Source organism: Populus alba, chromosome 13 (genome assembly GCF_005239225.2).
Source record: "Populus alba chromosome 13, ASM523922v2, whole genome shotgun sequence".
NCBI lineage: Eukaryota > Viridiplantae > Streptophyta > Magnoliopsida > Malpighiales > Salicaceae > Populus > Populus alba.
Window position 1 is genome coordinate 9883051 of NC_133296.1, and position 16635 is coordinate 9899685.

The following is a 16635-nucleotide window of genomic DNA, read 5'->3' on the forward strand; positions in this document are numbered from 1 at the left end:
CATTAATAGCAATAAGAAAGCTTCCTTCTTCTCTACAAACGGTTTACTCGGTTCCCTCCCTACATTATGAATTCTCGTACCCCGGATATTGACCATGTCTGGTGGTTATGATTATAACGGATTGCTTCCTAGCCTTCAAAGTGGTTTCACACTAGCGGTGTGTTTTGGAAGTGATTTTTAAAAAAATTAATTTATTTTTTATTTTTTATCTTGTTTTAAATTAATGTTTTTTTTATACGTTTTCACATCTTTTTGATGTGCCAATGTTAAAAATAATTTTTAAAAAATAAAAAAATATATTATTTTAATGTGTTTTGGAATAAAAAAATATTTTAAAAAGCAACTGTCATTCTCAAACACGCTTTAGAAGCAAACTTAGAAAAAGAAAAAAGGAAAAAGAAGCTATATAGTTGTGCATCATGAATTTGGAAACATGTTCAATTACGAAATCGTACAAAGTTTAGGATGTGCTTACGCCACGAGACATGCATATCTTGCCAAGTTCTCTACTTTATAATTCATCTTATACATGTTTTTCATATTAATGTCTACCAAACATACATGTTTCTTTGAGATGATGATTATGTTAACTAGAAAAACTAGAAACATGTAAAACTGTACAAAATAGAAATATGAACTCTAGAGAGGAAACATGTGTTCTGGTTGAAAGGAATTCTCCTTTCTGATATTTCTTTGATTTTGCTTTATAAGATAGTGTGTGTGTGTGTGTGTGTGTGTGTGTGTGTGTGTGGGTGGGTGGGGGGGGACTTGTTGGTACAGTTAACTTTAATATGTTAGTAACAAACAATAACTACTAACACTTTCTAATTAGCTATAGACTTTAACTCTAATTTATCAATCACATTCTATATATTCCAACATCTCCCCTCTAGATGAGAATAGGTATTCATCATTCCCATCTTGCTAAGAAGATGATGAAAATTGAGGCAACTAAAGGTTTGGTGAAAATATCAACCAATTGAAACCTAGAAGGGATATGGATGATTTTGATCAAACCCTCATGCAATTTCTCCCTAACTAAATGACAATTTAGTTTGTATATGTTTAGTTCTTTCATGGTGTATTAGATTGGAAGCAATTTCTGAAGCAGGTTTTTTGTCAGTGTATAACAATGCAACCTAAAAATGTGTTATTTTGAAATCAGCCAACCAACAAACTAACCATTGAAGCTCACATGTTGTAGTTTATAAAGCTCTATATTCAGCTTCTGCCGAGAACCTCCTGACAATAAGTTGCTTCTTTTATTTCCAAGATACTAAAGAATCCCCAAGGAAAACTGAAAAACAAGTGACACTCCTCCTAATATCAATGTAACCACCCCAATCATTATCAAAATATGCCTTTAAGTGCAAATCAGAATCCGCTTTGAGAAATAAGCCTTGACCTGAGGTTGCCTTAAGATATCGAAGGACTTTCTCTGCAGCTTGTAAGTGCATTGTATGAGGATTGGACATAAACTGGATGGGAGCTTGGACTGCATATTATAAATGTGGTTGTGTGATTGTGAGATAAAGAAGTTTGTCAATAAGTCTTTGATAGGATACATGATCAGATAATAAAGGACTAGGATCATTAGTAGTGAGTTTCAAAGCTGATTCCATAGGAAAGCTAACGGGTTTAGAACCAGAAAAACCATTGTCTTCCAACACATCTAAAGCATACTTTCTTTGGTAAAGAATAATACCTTTAGCATATTTGGCTACTTCAATGCCTAGAAAGTATTTCAGCTCACCCAAATCTTTTATAGTAAAAGATTTATGAAGAAACCTTTTTACAGTAGCTATTTCTACAAGATCATTGGAAGCTATGAACACATCATCAACATGTATTAACAATGCCATAAAGTTGGTTGATGTTTGTCTGATGAAAAGACTAGAATCTGACTTTGCCTGATTGAAACCAAAATGCAGTAAAAAGGAAGACAACTTAGAGAACCATTGTCTAGAAGCTTGTTTTAGACCATATAAGCTCTTTTTGAGTTTACAAACCTAAGAGTCATTTGGAATGGAAAAACCTGGTGGCAATTGCTGGGTTATGATTTGGCCTTTGAAAACTGTTTAAATCATTGGCTTGTTCATGGAGACATTCCTTGAAAGAAGACAAAGTTGGACAATCATTGGTTGAGTGTTCATTAGTTTCACAAATTTAACACATAATTTCTTGAACAGGTTTTAATTGACCACTCCTTTTCAATTCTAGTGCCTCGACTTTTCTAGCTAAAGATGCAAATTTAGCTTGGAGGTCATGATCTTCCCTAGGATTGTACATACCTCTACTAGATGTATGAAGTTGAGTTTTACCTAGTGCCTCACAAGTACTTGTAATGTCCCAACTTTGAGCATTTTCAGCTAACAAGTCTAGGTACTCCATTGTTTCATCAAGGTCTTTATCTTCAAAAGTTCCATTGCACATCAATTCCACCATTTGCCTATCTTTAGGTGTTAACTCTTTATAAAACTTTGAAACCAATCTCCATGTTTCAAAACCATGATGAGGACATACATTAAGCAAGTCTTTATACCTATCACAACACTGGTAAAATGTTTCTCTTGGCTTTTAAATGAATATGGTGATTTGTCTTTTGAAAAAGTTTGTTCTATGAGAAGGGAAAAACTTCTTTAAAAATTGTTGTTGCATTTCTTCCCAGGCATGAATGGATCCTAATCTAAGATTTTATAGCCATGTTTTAGCTTTATCTTTTAAATTAAAAGAAAAAAACTTTAATCTGATGGTGTTCATGCTACAATTTAAGTTATTATAGGTATTATAAACTTCTTCAAATTCTCTCAAATGCAAGTATAGATTTTCTAGATCTAAGCCATGAAAAGTAAGTAGAAGTTGAATAATGTCTGGCTTAAAATTAAAGTGAGATGCATCAGGAGGGAAAACTATACATAAGGGTGCACTTGTTCTTGTTGTATTCATGTGATCTCTAAGTGTTCTAACTCAATTATTCTCATTATTATTATTATGAAGCAACTGTTTATCCTCTTCAGCCATGTTTTCTAAAAATGATGAAGATTTCCTACAAAGTCTACCACTTAATATGTGTGACCAAACTCTCATGCAGAAAGAAAAGGAAAAAGAAGAAACAAAGAAAAAAAATTAAAAAAAACAATAAAAGTGAAAAGAAAAATAAAATAAAATATATAATTTATAAAATTACCTTCCTGGCAACGGCGCCAAAAACTTGACACAATCAAAAGAAGTCTTATCCCAAGTGTAGGAGTGTCGAAGTAATAAATAACCTGGCAAAATCGAAGTTGAAACATAGGGAGGTGAACTATATAAAATTATAAACAACAAATGAAAAGGAGTTGAAGAGAACTTTTGAGATGTGATATTGATGTGAGTATTAATCAAAGATAAAAGCAATTGTCAAGGTTAAAGGATCCACTAATAGTATTAGAAATAAGTATAGTAACATAAAAGAGGTTATATTCGGATGATTTATCCTTAATAATTCATTATAAATTTTTAACATGATCATATTAATTATCTTATTTTAGTAACATCATACTTTTAAATATTATCAAGAATTCATGATGTTAACTTATGTTAACAACAAATCAAGTTCTTTTCATAGCACAGGTTTTGGTTTTACCATACAGTAGGCTATAAAAGTGTCAAGTATTGTTGTACCAAGGATTGTACAACACCAATCTAGATTAATCATTTAACAAGCAAGGTATTAAGAATTAGTAAGATCAAAAGATAAAACATATTAATAACAAACTTTATTGGATATAAATATTGAAGTCCATGTTGAATTTATATTATACCTATTTTGTAAACCCTCGAATATAATAATCTCATCTTGATTTAGTAAAATACAAAGAATGTGGAGAAATGATTAAATTGAACAAATTAATTGGATTAAAAAAGAAGTTATTTAATGAGAGGGCTGAAATTGAAAACAATAATAAATGAGTAAGGAGTTGGTATAGAGAAAGAGAAGTAGTGGGGGTCAATGGATTGATAAAAAGAATGGTGGGGTCAATGTGAAAATAGAAGTAAATATGAGGGGCAAGCTACAAATAAGGAAAGAAGATAATTATAAATAACAAGAAATCTCTAGAAATCCCTAGAGTAATGGCCGACCAAGGAGAGGAAGAAAGAGAAGAAAAGAAAAATTAAGAGAAAACCTTGTAAATTCTTCATTTGAATCCAAAGGAAAGTGAGAGTAAGTGAACTGAGAATGCTTCACATAAGATTTAAGAAGAAAACTTAGAAAAAATTTACTAGTGAGAAGGGAAGGGTTAGAAGAAGGAAGGAAATAGAAGAGGAAAAGTAGTTGTTCTCAATCTCTTGACTCATTATTTTCTAATAAAAGGTGAAATTGTGGAAAATAGACGAGAGCAGGGGACGACTAGTAGAGCACAGTTTTAAGGTAGGTGTCTGACACTTCAATTTCTAATTTAACGTCTTGTGTAATTCTTTAATTTAATCCCTGATAAGATGTTTAAATTTTTGTATTTATATGTAGCGTTTGAATGATGAATGGACCAGTGTCCTTTTTTGGAACTGGTGCCCTATGAATGGGTTAAGGAATGGACCAGTGTACTGGTTTGGAACTGGTGCCCTATGAATGGGCTGATGGTTGGACCGGTGTTCTGGTTTGAAACCGGTACCATGCAAAAGGGCGATCAATAGAATTAGATATTATTGGACAAGATTTGTGTGCGCTATAGAAATTCATGAATAAAAGAATTAAAAAGCAAATTGTTAGTGTAATGAAAAATATACTAGATCACCTTAATTAATTTAATTATGTTTATGCAAATTACTATACAGGTTCATCTCAACAACATAACCCTTAGTTGATGCTTGGGTGTTCCCTCTGTATAGTCACTTAAGTTAATAGGAAGAAGGAAGAATTTTCCCTTTGGGTTGTATATAATAATATTCCTAAATTATATGTATAAAGTAATGTAGTGTTATTTAAAAAAAAAAAAAAACTGTAAATAGTAAATTGAAATTTAAAATCTTTATTATGCTAACGTATGAATGCAATTACGATGGTTAATTAATGGTTACCTCTTAAATCCTAGGATTCTTCTCATTTTTGTAACTTGATAACTGTGTAAATTTTATCTTAAAAGTTTATAGTTTGAGACTTGGAATGATTGGATTGTGTATGAACAATAAATACAGGATGTGTACAAATGATTTGTCGATAACTTGGGACCTTCCAGCATAGGAAAAACTCTGCCAAAATTTCGGTAGAAATTTCAATAAACTGTGTATGAGATCAATAAAGAAAAAAAAATTACCATGTTTCTTTTGTTTAAGGTTAATACATTGGTTTCGGTACGGGGGATGTTACATATTCTAACACCATTAATGAAACCTTTTCACCTTGACATAATAAACTTAGTTAAACATTATGAATAAAAGAAACATAAATAAACTAGATAAGAACATAATTATGATGAAAGTTAACTAAGTATAGTAAAAGAAATGAAAAGCATAAATGTATGGCAAATTATTGAGTGAGTGGCCACCTCTTGACTTGGTGACAACCATTATCTTGTTTGAACAAAACGTCATTGCTAATGTCCGAATTTCAACAAATAGCCTTCATGAAAGTTCTGAGAATTTATCTCAACTTTCCAACAAAACAAGAATGAGCTTATTTGGACTTCTAGAACTCGAGGTATGGGTTGAACACATAATAGTATTTGGGTTGCATGACAGATTCCGACTTCTCTTTTGTTGCTACAATTTAAACTTAAAAACGGCCGTTTTGAATCTTGAACTCTTCATGAGAGTTTTAGGCCTATGTCTTAGCTTTCCATCCATATAAACCAAACCTATATCCATACTCTACAGCTCCAATTACGATCCAATAACTGAATGTTTTCTAGTTTGAATTAAACCAGCATCTCTTCTTTAAGCTTAGCCATCTCTTTGTCTTCTTAATTTCAATAATTAAACACATCAATCAATCCTTTAAATTGTGAGATATGCCTGCATTTGAAATGAGTATTTACCATAAAATAAAGATATCTTATATTATAAGATTTGTTATTATAAAACATGCTCAAGTTAGGGAATTAAATGATACTTTAAATGCAATATGATAATATAAAACCTTGATAAAAATGCGCTTTTAAGTACTAATTAGTTTATGAAACCTTTCCTTCCTCATATACACCCAAACCCAACCTCCTAGTTTAAACCTTACTAATTTATGCCCTATTTTAGTTTTGAATGCATATTGCTCATTCTTTTTCTATATCTATTTATGTATCTTTGCATGTAAGTCTTGCACCACTTATACTTTTGAATTACCATCAAAACTAACACTTTCATTAAAAAATAAAGGAATCAAATCTAATTGTGTTAAAGGATTAAAACCATAAACAATATTAAATGAGGAATAATTCGTAGAATGCACACTGTGTTATATACAAATTCAATAAATGATAAACAATCTTTCTATTTTTTTAATATTCTTTTGAACAATACCTCTTAATAAATGAGTTACAGTCTTGTTTACTACTTTAATTTGACCATTTATTTATGGATGACAAGTAGTAGAAAATAAAGTTTTAGTTTCTAACCTACCCCATAAAAATTTCTAAAAATAGCTCAAAAACTTAATATCTCGATATAATGCTCCTTAAAACACCATGTAACTGAACTACCTCCTTAAAGAATAGATCGACTATATTTATTGCATCATCAATTTTATGGCAAAATATGAAATGTGTCATCTTAGAAAATCTATATACAACAAGAAATATAGAGTCCATTCATTTCCTTGACCTAGGTAATTTTAAAGTGCTCCATTAATTTGCCACCATGAGCTTCCTTTACAAGCAATTCAAGCATTGAACAATTAGGCACACATATTTATCTTCAAATAAAAATCCATCATGCCTAGGAAATCAATTAGTTGTTGTAAGTTGATATTGGAAGAAGAACATACCTTTACGATAATGCATATCCAACTATATTTTTCTTACCTTACTTGTATTTCATGATATATGAAAATATTTCAATAAATTCCACTTGCTTGGCATTTATACGATTCAACTTACCTTAACTTTTCAATTGTCTCGAAGATTAGTAATTGATATGAATTACAAACTCCTTAGGTCAAAGGTTATGTTTCCAAGTTGACATGATCAAATAATTGATGTCAAATAATGATGACAACAGTATATATCAAATGAACGATTATCCATAAATTTTGTCGAACCTATATATATCAAATAATGATGACAATAATATATATTTATTAATTAACTACGTCAAGTAAATAATACACCTACTTTTATATTTTTCTTAATTCATTATCAATTATCTACATTTATAGAAATTTATACATGTTAATTTACAGAAATTATAACTCATCAATAAAATTAATAAAATATAAAACAGATATGTTAAACAAGTCATTGTTTATATCATCACAACATTTCTTAATTGGTAATTCGACAAATGTTTCAATAATTTACAAACAAATATAATTTTATAAAATTTAAAACAAACCATAACATTTACAAAATCATGTATCCATATAACAAGTTTGTTTGAGAAAAAACAATAAAACAAGTAAACATCCAAGTAAAATACATATATAAAAATATATAATAAAAAAATAACGTTTCAAAATTGTATTCAAATTAAAAAAAAATAGTAAATTTAGTTATTTAAAATAGAATATCCACAATAAAATTGTTATTGTGACTCAAATTTAATTACTTAAAATAAAAATATTCAAATAAAAATATTTTAAAAAACATACTAAACCACTGGTAAATATAAGCTACTAACTCGCATCTTGAAAGGGGCTGCCATTTAAATTCGAGAAATTTCTACACAAGAATAAGAATTCACATGAAGTCTCTGGAACGTGGAGGAATTGTCCCGCTTAATTAAGCACAGATTGCCACCTCATGGCTTATCGTTAATTATTACTCTCAAAGCGGCTCGAACCTTCCCCATCTTCTAAAAAAAAAAAAAACCAGTCCCAGAATGTTCAAGAACCAATGCTCTATAACTAAAGCCTATATAAATCCGGGAATGGGCTCATTTCATTTTAGACAGGAACAAAAACACATTCTTGCAAGTTGTATCAGTCCCTTAAGCCCTCTGGGATAAAAAAAACAAACAAACAAAAATACAAGTTATAGAAAAATGAGGCAGCACTCACTTGCCTTCTCAGTCCTGCTCGTTCTCTGCCTTGCTGGGTTCTCTAATGCATCTCTCCTGCCATTTTCAGACCGTCCTGGGAGTCTCCTGACTGATCTCTGGCTGGACCGTTTACCGGACCCCTTCAGGGTCTTGGAACATATCCCACTTGGGTTCGACAAGGACGATCATGTGGCACTCTCTCCAGCCCGAGTAGACTGGAAAGAAACACCTGAGGGTCATGTTATCATGCTAGATGTACCAGGAATGAAGAAAGAGGAGGTGAAGATTGAAATTGACCAGAATAGGGTGTTGAGAGTGAGTGGAGAGAGGAAGAGAGAAGAGGAGAAAAAGGGGGATCACTGGCACAGAGTAGAGAGATCGTATGGCAAGTTCATCAGGCAGTTTAAGCTGCCAGAGAATGTGGACTTGGATTCTGTGAAGGCTAAGCTTGAGAACGGAGTTCTCATTTTGTCACTTTCCAATTTGTCCCTGGACAAAATCAAGGGTCCTACGGTGGTTAGCATTGAGGGGGGAGAAGAGCCAGCCAAGCTCAAGAGTGATGAAGCAAAGCAAGAGCTCTAGATGTTTTCATGTATTGAGGCCTGAGATCGGTAACGCTTGTCTGTGAGAAAATAAGGGATGTTTTTCATTTCGATCTTGTGATTTTGTTTTGTATGTTCCAACTTGATGCACTAATGTAATACGTACGTATGCCATCTATGAAACTCATAATCTAAAAATATAATAAATGGCTTCCCTTTATCACCATTTGTTGGCAAACTATCTACTGCATCAGAAATTCTTATACTTCCTAACTCCGTTTCTCTCTTCTTTTTATAATCCTTGCGGAGTTCTCAATCTATTTATATCCCTATTTTTCAATGTATTTTTGTTCTTTTTTAAAAGTCGTTATTGATGCTATTTATTTAATTTAATAAAGGCGTACGTGAAATGATGAATAAATGAGAAAAATAAATAAAAAATCAAACGGAACCGAAAAATTGTAGGGAGATTTTACAAGTCAAGGAAATTTTAATTTACCACTAATCACAAGAAATAAACACATGTTCATACTGCTCAGTAAAAGTTGCTCATGTATTAAGAATAGGTATTGCAACATTAAGGAAGATAATGAATGCAAGCATGAACAACGAAACAAGATGCAAACTTTGAAGGGTTCGGCCTAAATGCCAAAAAATAAAAACAACAAAAATTGAGAAGACTTTGAAACACACTTGGAAAGATAGACAAGTTTTTTTAGAAAACCTCTTTAGTTAGGTTTTGACTCGACTTACTAAAAGAACTAAACATGAAAGCATTGTAATCATATAAGAACTAAATGCATTCTTAGCCATAAAATCAAACACGGTAACCATAACCATGTTATGTTTAACGTAAATTAAAGATGTATTCACAATGGCATTTAAGAGTTCACGGAAACAATGTTGAATAAAACAATACAATGATTAATGTAAGACGATAAAATCACATAAAAGTAAAGTATCAAACCATGAATAATATGCTTAAACAAGATGTTTTAGCAACCTCAACACATTTAAGAAACTTCAATACATTAAAGTTCAAGTTTTCATAGTAAAAACCATCATAGTTATTACATTAGATATCCCTAATTCACCTTCACAGATGCAAGACCAACAATAATGGAAAAGGTGAAATAGGACATTCTAAAAGTGAGTGTTTTTAAACTGGAAAAAAAATCATAATGAGACACGCAAATATTTTTAGTCTTTGCCAACAACAGAAACTCCATTAAAAAGTTTACAAACATCTAAAATCACATTAAACAAGCAAAAACATAAACATCAAGGATAATATGCAAAAATAATTGTTAACCTTTAGGTCAAATATTCATGTTTTTATATATTTTGATGATACCAATAAAATGAAAAATGGACTAATAATATGCCTTGTTAAGAATAAGTTTTAAATAGGTTTATTCAAATAACATATCAATAAGTATAATGGATTTCATAAGGAAATCCATCAAAAAATCCAAGAAGGAAGCAAAGTGAAGACTTAGATTAAGTGTTCATTTTAAGTGCTTAATACAAATCTTTATATCCCACTTGATAGCATAATTAAAATGAACTCACACACTTCACTCTATATGCATTAAATGATTGATAAATAATCTGAAATAATTTAAGATAGACGGTTCTAAGAATTTAATCTATCAAAACTAAGATTCTACTTACATTGATCGACTATTTGTTGTGACCAGATGAACTAGTTGACTGTTTATTCATTAGTGATAAACATCTACAAATTTTACAAGACTAGTCAACTAATTGGCTTGACCAATCTAAATTGATCAACCATGTGACTCTTAATGGGATTATAACGACTATAAATGCCTAGTTTTTCTTATATATATATTGTTTAATTGCAAAATTAGCAAGGGATTCCAAATAAATACTTCGAAATCATCAATCCTTGATTATACTCAAATTGGTGCTATTAAACCTTCATAATCTAGTACAAAGTATTCAATCTCGTTCTCACTACACTTAAACACTTTCAAATCCTGTAAGTGTTATCTTATGATATATAGAGATATTAGAACTTTAAATTGTATTATCCACTCTAATGAAAGAGTTAGTTATAATAACAAAATCACTCTTATAAACCTTTAAGAATTAGTTAATTTCACCAAGAAAAAATCTTGAAAAAAATATATCTTCAAGTGGAAAAAATCTTAAAGAAAATATATTTTCAAGTTGAAAAAATCTTGAAAATAAAATATCTTCAAGTGGTGTAAACATTTATAGGATTTAGTTATACTTAAAGGGAATCGCTAGATGGGATTTCAGGTTGATTGAGTTATACACAGATTTTGGTTCTAGTTAAAGAGGATTGCCAGATGAGATCTCAAGTCAATCCAACCGAAGATGGAATCTATAAGACCGCCGGATCGGGATTTTAATATATGATTTTTATTGTTAGTTTCTAGTTGCAGGGGATCGTTATAAAGACAAAATTTCAAATCAACCAAGTTTTGAGAAGATTATAATCGAAAGTTCACTTTTGTTTATCTTTACAAAACTTACTACGCAAAGTTTTTACTCCGTAAGTATTGTAAAGAGAGGGCATATGTTATTATCCATTTTTTTATTCTCCATATAAAAATGAGAAAATACAAAAAAAATATCAAAAGATATTCAGAAGAAATCCAAAACATAATAGCAACGAGAAAAGGATGCTTGAATGCCCATAAAATAGCTAGAAATTGGTTGAGGATGTTCAAAAAATACAAGGATTGAAATTTGACAATATATTTTTGACTGATGAGAGCCCTGTTAACAAGAAAAATTCAATTTAAAAAAGAAAAGTCCAAAATTAGATGTTTATGGACTCAATTAAATTTTATTGAATGTTTAATTAAATTTATGGAGGGTTTGATTACAAGAAAAAATATTTTTAAAAGTCAATTTAGGCTTTACTTAAAAGAAATTAAAGTTCAGGGGTCCAATTATAATTTATCCAAGGACTTAACTACAAAATTTCAAAACTTGAGTGACCAAACTAAAAATGGCCACTTCACATCTCAAAACAACACTGTTTTAAAGGACATTGTTCATCACCTTCTTCAATACACCAGGGAAGCTATTTCAACAGGAAGAAGAAGAAGAAACAATTAGCCTTAGCTGCCCACGATGCAATGCGTTATTGAAAATCTTGGACTCCACATGAAAGTTGGAGGCCTATGTCTTACATTTTCATCCATATAAAACAGACCTAAATCTGAGATCTACAGCTCTAGATATAATCCAATTACCGAACAGTGTTCCAGTTTTGATTGCACCAACATCTCTTTTCTAAGTTTGGCCCTCTCTTTGTCTTTTCAATTTCAGTATTTAAACTCATTAATCAATCCTTTTATTTATGTGATAGGCATGCATTTAAGATGAACATTTACCATAAATTAAAGGTATCTTATATTATTAGATATGTTATTATAAAATATGCTTTAGTTAAAAAGTTATTGATACTTCAAGTGTAAAATGATGATATAAAACCTTGATAAAAATACACTTTTAAGTACTAATTATTAAGCCTTTAACAAAAATACCTAAAAAACATTGTAATAATTGTGTGTGTTGAAACCTATTGAGAGAATAAAAAATGAGAATTTAATTTGCCTGAAATTAAAAGTAATTCAAGCTTAAATTGAAATTAAGATAAAAGTGTTGCATCACATAAAACACAAGTTTATTCAAAATATCATGGCTGCTGAATTTTACAGCAAAGAAAATAATATATTGAGTTATAAACTAATGAGCCCAATCTAATAATCAGCAAGTATAAGCTTAATACCTAAAACAGTCTTAAAACATTAATTATATACCAAAACAAACCTAAACCAAAACACTAGTCCTAAATTGAATGTAAATATCTAAATAATGAAATGAACAACAAATAAAACCATAAAATAATTCAGATTAATACAAATAAATAATTCAACCCAAAATTAATTTGTCATTAAGTACTCTAGCCTTTTTTATTTATTTATTTAGCTAGGATAAATAAGGAGTTCTTGTAAGAAAAGGATTTTGAAACTTTAAGGAATCTTTGCTACATTTGGAAATATATTATTTTTCATTAAAGATCATTTTAGAACTAGGAGAGTCTCATAAATAAATTGTTGAATATTCTTGTATTACGAGGAAAATAATTCTTTTCAAATAAAAAGTCCATAAGACAAGACAATAAATAATAAAATTCACATTGCATTTTCTGACTTGAATTGCAATACCTTCTCAAGTTGAAATTGATCTAAACTTTTAACTCAATATAGAAAACTATGTTTGGAAACTCATGGTAAAATTTCAATATGATCCAACAGTCGAATTGAGAATTATACGTAATAGCATAAATTGGATAGTAAGCATAAATTGGATAGTAAGCACAATTATACTAGAATCTGAATTTTCTTGTTTAATATTTTCTTGGATCGTGTCATTTCTTCTCTCTTTAAGATGATTTGTCATTGAATCTATAACATAAAGAAGAACTTTTAAAGGCAACAAACAACCATCAACCTAAGATAAAGGATTGCCATCAAAACTTTGCATAATCTTTTTAGCAAAGAAAATATTCTAAATAAACCTCTCCTTCACATACAAGCTCTCATTTTTTCAGTTATATTCTCCCTTTTAAGATTTAATTAATCCTTATAAACCTACTTAGGTGTTAAAGAAATAAGAACTACAGATTTCTCATCTTTCATAAAAGAAAATATATTCTTAAACCCGTCAAGCATAGCTTTTTGATCATATTGCTAAGGCCTATACATCAACAAATGACTAGCATGCATAGACACATCAACACATAACGCCTCATCACAATATTTTCTAATAAAAAATGCAACTAAAATCTATTTAAACACTTTAATCTCTCCATAATCATTCAACCACTATCATTTATATAGAATAGAGTGTTTTGTAGTATACAAGTTTAATTTATCCACCAAATCAATACTTGCCACATTAATGCAACTCTAATTATTAATTATCATATCACATATCTTATTTTGAATATGGTGTCTTGTATGGAAAATGTTTTATCCTTTCTCCTCCAAATCTCTCACCCTAACTAGCAAATCCAGTTCTCATTTCACCTTAAACATCTCCCTTTCAACAGGATACTCAACCAATCACCTAACATCCTTAACTAGGAGCATCTTCTCCTTATCACTAACCTCCTCATTGATCACAACCTTACCATAAGCCTTCATAACCATAACTCGTTTATTTGGACATTGCAAAGCAACATAGCTAACTCTCAAACAACAACAACTTTTCATGTCACAATTACAAAAAGTAGGAGTTTCAACTTTACCTCTACAATCAATGGAGATGCCCTTATGTCATGGAGTTTTGGATCTCTCCCTTACATTCGATTGAGATTGGGTAGCCCTCATGCTAGCCTTCCGATTAGGTTTCCAATGTGATGAATAACCCAACGACTAGCTTGGTCATGAACTATCCTTATGCTTAAGCTATCTCTCCATTTTTGTTGCCATATACACCATATCCTCCAACTCCACATAATATTACAACTCCATAATATTTATGATTTTATGATTCAGCCTATTAAAAAACCTAGCCTTAGTGGCCTCTTTGTCCTTTACTTTATTAACATGAATCATCACGATCTTCATCTTCTAATGGTACTTATAAACATTCTTTGTTTCTTGGCTCAAACACTGTAATTTTTTATACAATTCCCTGTAATAATGACTAAGAATAAATCATCTTCTAATAATAGCCTTAATCTTCTCCTGAGTCTCAACAAACCTCTCACAATTTCTTATATAACTCAACACAAGGTGACCTCACCACACAGTAGCATAGTTCATGAACTAATTATGAAATTTACATCTGAATGCTACCCAAACTCCTATCAAGCCCATTATAGTACCCCAAACTATCCAAATTATCTCTTTGGTTGAACTGTCCATCTCTCTTAACTCCCTCAAACCTATGATTTCCAAGCTTTTCAAAATATATGAAAAAATAAAGACAAAACTACAATTATGATTTCTCTAGTAGCAAACAAATTCGTATGAAATATAAATGTTTTTTAAGATATGAAATAAAACAGATGTAAAACTAATGAAAATAACTTTATGAATACCCAAATATCTCAAATATAACTTTAGTATACTAATTAGGTCAATTTCAACAATAGCAAAACATGTTTTATAAATTGACACAAATCAAACCTATTAACATAATTTAATACCCAAATTTAAAACACAAACCAAAACAAGTCCAAATGACCCCAAATTTAGTATTTGATTTTATTATACCCAAAAACCCTAGAATCTTAATTTTAAAACAATTCCAACATGGTTTGAATTAATCTCCTTTGTATTAGTGTTTTTCATGGCAAAACTAGATCTTTAGCTTTTTATAGTCTTTTTTTAATTTAATATTACTGATATGTAGGGACAATAATAAAACAACAACATTTTGTTTTGTAATGGTAGATGTCACAAGCAAAAGGAGTAGAAAACTTAAATCAAAGAGATAAAAGCGAAATATAAAAAACAAAATTTCATAAAGGTATAACTTGATTTTAAAGCCTAGCTCTTATATCAACTTATGCGAATCTCGTGCATATAAAGATTCAGAAACCCACAATAAAGCATATGACAAAACCAAAAACCCAAAAATCAAGTTTATGACAGAGAAATCTAAATCTAGAGATAACCTTGTACCTAAAAACCAAAATTATTAAAAATTAAATTTAGATCCATTGTTTATAGTGAAACAAGAACCTAAAATATACGAAGATGTCACAAAATCACTTATACATTGATAAGTTAGTTATTGATCTTTATCCCAATAAAGAGAAAAGTGTTATCTCATGCAAAACACAAGTTTATTCAAAGCATCACGGCTACTGAATTTTACAAAAAAGAAAATAATATATAATTATTCTAAATAACCCTAATAAACCATTATTGGATCAATGGGCTCAAGCTAATAATTAGCTAACACAAGCCTATGCCTAAAAACATCGTAAAACATTGATTTTGAACCAAAACAAATCCAAACTAAAACACTAGCTCTAAACTTAATATAAATATCCAAATAATAAAATAAAACAACAAATAAAACCTTAGAATAATTCAAATTAATACGAAAAAAAACAATTCATCCAAAATTAATTTGACATTAAATACTTTAGTCTTCTTTTCCTCATGTAGCTATGATAGATAAGGAATCATTGTAAAAAAAGAATTTTGAAACATTAAAAATATTTGCCACACTTGAAAACTATGTTGTTACTAATTAAAGTTCCTTGTAGAACTAAACCTCCCACAAATAAGTTGTTGAAATCATTGCATTATGCCTAAAAATCATCTCCAAATAGAAAGTTCACAAGTTAAAAGGCAACAAATAACAAATTTGTATTGCATCTTTATAACCTGTATTGCAAAACTTTCTCGAATTACGATTGACTTGAAATGTTAATTCAATGTAAAATAATATCTAGAAACTTATGGTAATATTTCAATCCAATTCAATTGTCGGATTGAAACTTATGCTTAATAGTGTAAAATTAGACGATATGCATAATTATGTTGGAATCTAAATTTTTTTATTCAACCTTTTCATTGGTCATATAAAGAAAAAATTATGTGTGTGGATTAGGAGAAAAAAAGCTTGAATTGAAGGGAGGACAAGAGAGCGAAAGATGCTTGAATTAGGAAGAAGCTGGAAGGAAATCTCTTGTATGGTTGTTTGTCCTTGGAATTAGGGATTTTTATCCTTAATTCAAAATGATGATGTTTTAAAACAAAACAAAAATTAAGTTGGGTCTCACTAGGTTTCCCTACAAGCAAATTCATTTGGGTTTTTTTGGTTAACCCGTATCGTCTAGGCCTTGGATAAACCAATTAGGTTGGTTCAAGTTTTAAAACAATGCTTTGAAGTGCTA

At 30.1% G+C, this 16635-nt stretch overlaps 1 protein-coding gene across 1 annotated transcript; it reads left to right on the plus strand.

The window, feature by feature from the left end:
- Nucleotides 1-8062: 8062 nt before the first annotated feature.
- LOC118034458 (22.0 kDa class IV heat shock protein) lies at nt 8063-8934 on the plus strand. The gene has a single exon (XM_035039759.2). It carries the CDS (start codon nt 8170-8172, stop codon nt 8746-8748), a length of 579 nt encoding a protein of 192 aa, XP_034895650.1. The 5' UTR covers nt 8063-8169; the 3' UTR covers nt 8749-8934.
- The last annotated feature ends 7701 nt before the right edge of the window (nt 8935-16635 follow it).

Excerpts from the sequence above, each read along its gene's own strand:
- LOC118034458 (XM_035039759.2), top strand. The coding sequence starts at position 8,170 with ATGAGGCAGCACTCACTTGCCTTCTCAGTCCTGCTCGTTCTCTGCCTT.